General features: G+C 31.9%; 1 protein-coding gene across 1 annotated transcript in view; it reads left to right on the top strand.

Annotated features, from left to right (window-relative positions):
• GPATCH2 (G patch domain containing 2) overlaps positions 1 to 3,671 on the top strand; it is an 81,862-nt gene extending 78,191 nt beyond the window's left edge. Inside the window, exons 6-7 of the mRNA XM_009697404.1 lie at positions 978 to 1,017; positions 3,597 to 3,671. Of these exons, the coding sequence (XP_009695706.1) occupies positions 978 to 1,017; positions 3,597 to 3,671 (115 nt within the window). The remainder of the gene's footprint in view (positions 1 to 977; positions 1,018 to 3,596) is intronic.
• Positions 3,672 to 4,400: the final 729 nt, after the last annotated feature.

Here is a 4,400-nt window from a genome sequence, read left to right as displayed (position 1 = left end):
AGGGAAAAAATGAGAGTAAACTGTATTGAATTTAACTACTTCAGAAAAAGAGTTGGCTAGGTTAAGTTTATAATCTTGATTACACTTCTAGAGGAACTTACAAGCATAATAGCAGATGATGTGATGGTCTTTTTGTGCAATATTATAATGGATGGAATTATTTTATCCTTTGCCCAAAATCTATTGCCTGCTTACATGAGCAATACATAGGTACTATATGTAATTTCAGATCCCGCTTGTTTTAATTGTTTTTTTTCCTTCTCCTTTTCATTTTGCAAGTGTCAAGATTTGCCCCAGGTTTGTATAATGCTTACTACAGCTACATTCAGATGTTAATTCAGTTCTGTGTGATCACAGTGTGTATGTGAACCAGTATGAATATGCTTTTACTGCTATTGAGGGAAAAGTCACGTTGTGAGTTCTTGTACCTGCATGTCAATGTCTTAGTCCAAATTTTCATCTCTATGAAATAAGGCTGCCAATAGTCAAAATTGTGCAATTGTATGGAGTTACGAAGCCACTGAATTTACGGACTTGGATTTTCACTTTAGATTCAAACTCAGCCCTCGGTTTGTGGAATAATACATTAACAACTACCAGGTAGTCCACAGTACTTAAAAATCTTTTCAGTTATAATCATTATTAAGTAACAATTCAGTATTAAGTACAGAATTACTTTTATTTATAGCACGTGATTATTGTATATTAAAATACTATCACTTTTTAGCTTATTTGACAAAATATGATTACCTATAAAGCCAATAGCTACTCAGAAGTGAAATTTGTATTGTGTTCTTTCAAAACTGTTACAGACTTAGAGAGCTCAATAAAAATGTCCCATTAAAATAAAGCATAGCCAAAGGCTGTATTTTCCTGGCAGGCAATAAAATACCCAAAAGCACGCACAGACTGGTCATATGACAGCATGTGCTTTGTTAGTTATATTGTTAAACCTGTCTTTTCTTTTTCTCCCACAGCCACTGGTTTAGCCCTGGGGCTAGGAAGGAACATAGCCAGGTAAGAACTGCTTTGATCAAGAATAGTTTACTTGAGATGTATAAAGGAATTTAACTACCTCTGCTCCAGAAGTAGTGAGCTAATATTTTAAGAAATTATAAACAAAGCAGGTATGATTTCATATTTTCTTGTAAGGAAACATATTAACAGCCATGCATTTCAAAAAGTCTCTTAATTAAAAAATCTTTAATTAGTCACTTAATTTCAGTTAAGTATGTTTGGATCTTAGGATGATCCATTGTGAACACTTGTAGCTCCAGTAAGTCATAGTTTAAATCAGCGTGTACTTTTTCCTGTCCCCTGCCCCTTTTGGACTCCAGAGCAAGCTGAATCTCTCAGTTATATTGCTTACCCAAAACTGCCAGAGTGGATAAAACAGAGTACAGTTTTAACTGTAAATTGTGAACTTCTTACATGTTATATATAGTAAGCTGACTGACACTTAACATCTAAATAGATGGCTTTATATGATTTACATTTAATTCTCATTATTTTGAAACACATTTCCTAGTAGAAGAAAAATATAAAAAAAGAGCATTTTAAACATGAGCATGCTTCATCTTAACTGACCATTATAAAAAGTTCTCTTGGGCTAATCTTTATCCTATTCCTGAAATTTTGATTCTATAAGTAGTCAAATTTGCTAGGTTACAATGAGTTCGAGTGATTGTTTTTTTTTTAATTGGATTTTTTAATATATTGATTGTCTCACATAACAGAGTAGCTAACTGAAGATGGACTGTTTACTTCCTTAAAAGATTATAAGCTTAAAACAGTATGGAAATTTCCATGCTGAGAAGTATGTTAACCTACGTCATACATACTGGCAATATGGAGTGTGAGAAATGTCTGTTTAGCTGGTGTATAATGACAAATTAATTCCTTTTTCTCAAATAATTGTAGATGTGAATTAATTTTAAATTTTACTTGTTTATTTCATATTTCTTAAGAGCTGTGTTTTCAGAGATTATCTGAAGCTCACTGTATTTGTAATTTACAGCATACTAATGAATTGTGAAGTAAAGCTAATGTCATCAAATAATATAAGTGTAACTGGCAAATAATGGTAAAAGAAATGAGAATGATGGTGTAATGTAATTATGACAATTTTGACAGCCTATAAATTTCTCACTAAATTTGTGAAGATCCATAGCGTAGAACTATTGGTTGCATGGATTTACTACTTTCTCTTTTAATTAATTTCTGGAGTTGAAGTTGTTATGTTGGAACACAAATAATTAACTAGCCAAATTTAAAGTCTGGCAGGTGATCTGTATTTGTACATACTATAACTACAATTTACTTAGCCAGAGAATATTGATAATAGTAAGACTATTCTCCTTAGCTTGATCATGAAATAGATACATGTTGTATGAAAGTCATGCTGGTAAAAATCGTGGCTACATTTAAATATGAATTGTAAGTGCTCTGATTCATTGACACTAAGAAAATGAAAACATCATTTTGCACAAATGTATCAGAATCAGGCGTCTCACCTTTACATATCCTTCACATTGCCTTTTAAAACCAGACTGCACTATTTTACTGCATCTGAGAACCAGATGAAATGATGAATGTTCCTTATACAAGAAGCAAGCTGTAGAGAGCTGGGAAAAATTAATCGAGTGTAATTTTATAGATAGGTGTCATTTTTTGGAGTCCATGCTCAAGTATAATGTTAAGGTGTGGTTGGCCAAGTTGTAAAGTTCATAATTTCCTCATTTCCAGTGGACTTTTAAATGTGTTTGCTGTGAATATTAGATCCATTTACCTGTAGTCTGTTTCTAAACAGTCTTTAATTCTGTACTTCAATATAGGATTAGCTTCAAGAAACATTTGTATTTTTTGTACTGTCTAGTTTTAATTTCTTTAGTGTAACTTTTTGACAGTCATTTTTCACTGTTACTGCCACTTTATTTATCCTGACAAATATCATAATGCTGGAAATAGACTTCTGAGTATTGGAGGTAGTCTGAATGAAGTCTTCCTTTGTCTAAAAACAGAATAAATCGGAGCTTGTCCTAGTAGCTAAGTCACTGTTTCAGTTAAATGAATCCTTCATTTTTCCTACTTCCCCACTATTATGGAAAGCTTTAATACTGTGTTTTTGTTGATTCTGCAACTTTCAAATTACAAAAGCTCCTGGGGCTTAGAGGATTTCATAACTGTTTCATAACTGCTTAGATACAAGTGCCAACCTGAAAAAATTTTCATAAATTAAGTGTTCTCCAACACTTTTTGTTATAAAATTTTGAAAATTTAAATTGAAATTGTGAAAATTGTAAAATTTTACAGATAAGTTAATTGTGAAATTGTGAATTGTGTGGCTTTCTAATATGTTTTGAAAATAATTTTTACATTTTCAATTATTTAGGAATTTAAAATTTGTGGATATCTCTTGAAATATTAGCCATTATTGTGAAATTCTATTAATGTCCATCTCTTTTTAGAGTCTTGGGTGAAAACTATTGAAAGATCACTCAAGACAGGAAAGAATGGCATTGTCAGGATAACATTTCTAAAAAGCAGATAAAGGCGTTGCTTGTGAGACTGTTATGAACGTTTTTTTTTTATAATAGCTTCAACTCTTGCGAGACAACCGACCTGAGAGAGGACACAAGAAGAACAGCTCTGTAAAAACAGCTAGCAGGTAAGTTAATGCTGCAGCTGACATTAGCACTGTGAATTTGATTTCTTACCTCTCAAATTTTTATATATGAAATGACACCATTCTTTTGGGGTATTTTCAGAGGTCTTCTGCTTTTTTGTGATTTACTTCCAAGAATTTCTTTTAGATGGCGTAATCTTTGCCTAAAATATGAGTACTAGATTTTACTGGTGACTATATCCAATGACACTTACTGAACTTAATCTCTTAGTAAATGTCAGAATTAAATGGATTCCATAGTAAGGTTTGTGCTTCTGGCATGCAAGTTAAGTGCTGAAAATGTATAAAATTACCATTATGCATATAGGCTTTTGAAATGAAGAAGATAAATACTGTAACACTTAAATTGTTCTTATATCATATTTTGACAATAAAAATTTCATTGTGAAGAGTTATTTAAAAACAAGTCTAATTCTATCCTCCATCTTCTTTCGTCCCCCTCAAAAGACAAAAAATTCAACACTGAACTGATGGGCACTGGTCTAGAGTCTGTTGCTAGAGGGTTATTATGTACATGTTACCTGCTGAATCTATTCTGCCAAATAATTATTTTAATTCTAGTATTTTTTAAAGTGAGAAACTACAGAAATGTTTCCCTTGCTATGCACAACACCTTACACAATTTTTATGTTCTGTAAAGATGAAAGTGTGCTATCAAATTACTTTTTTTCAAAAGTTACAACAGGGTATGTATCATCATGTGATACCATGGTTT

The sequence above is a fragment of the Cariama cristata genome, unplaced genomic scaffold (genome assembly GCF_000690535.1).
Source record: "Cariama cristata isolate BGI_N322 unplaced genomic scaffold, ASM69053v1 scaffold14313, whole genome shotgun sequence".
In the NCBI taxonomy this organism is placed as follows: Eukaryota; Metazoa; Chordata; class Aves; order Cariamiformes; family Cariamidae; genus Cariama; species Cariama cristata.
This window is presented reverse-complemented; position numbering and strand designations above follow the sequence as displayed.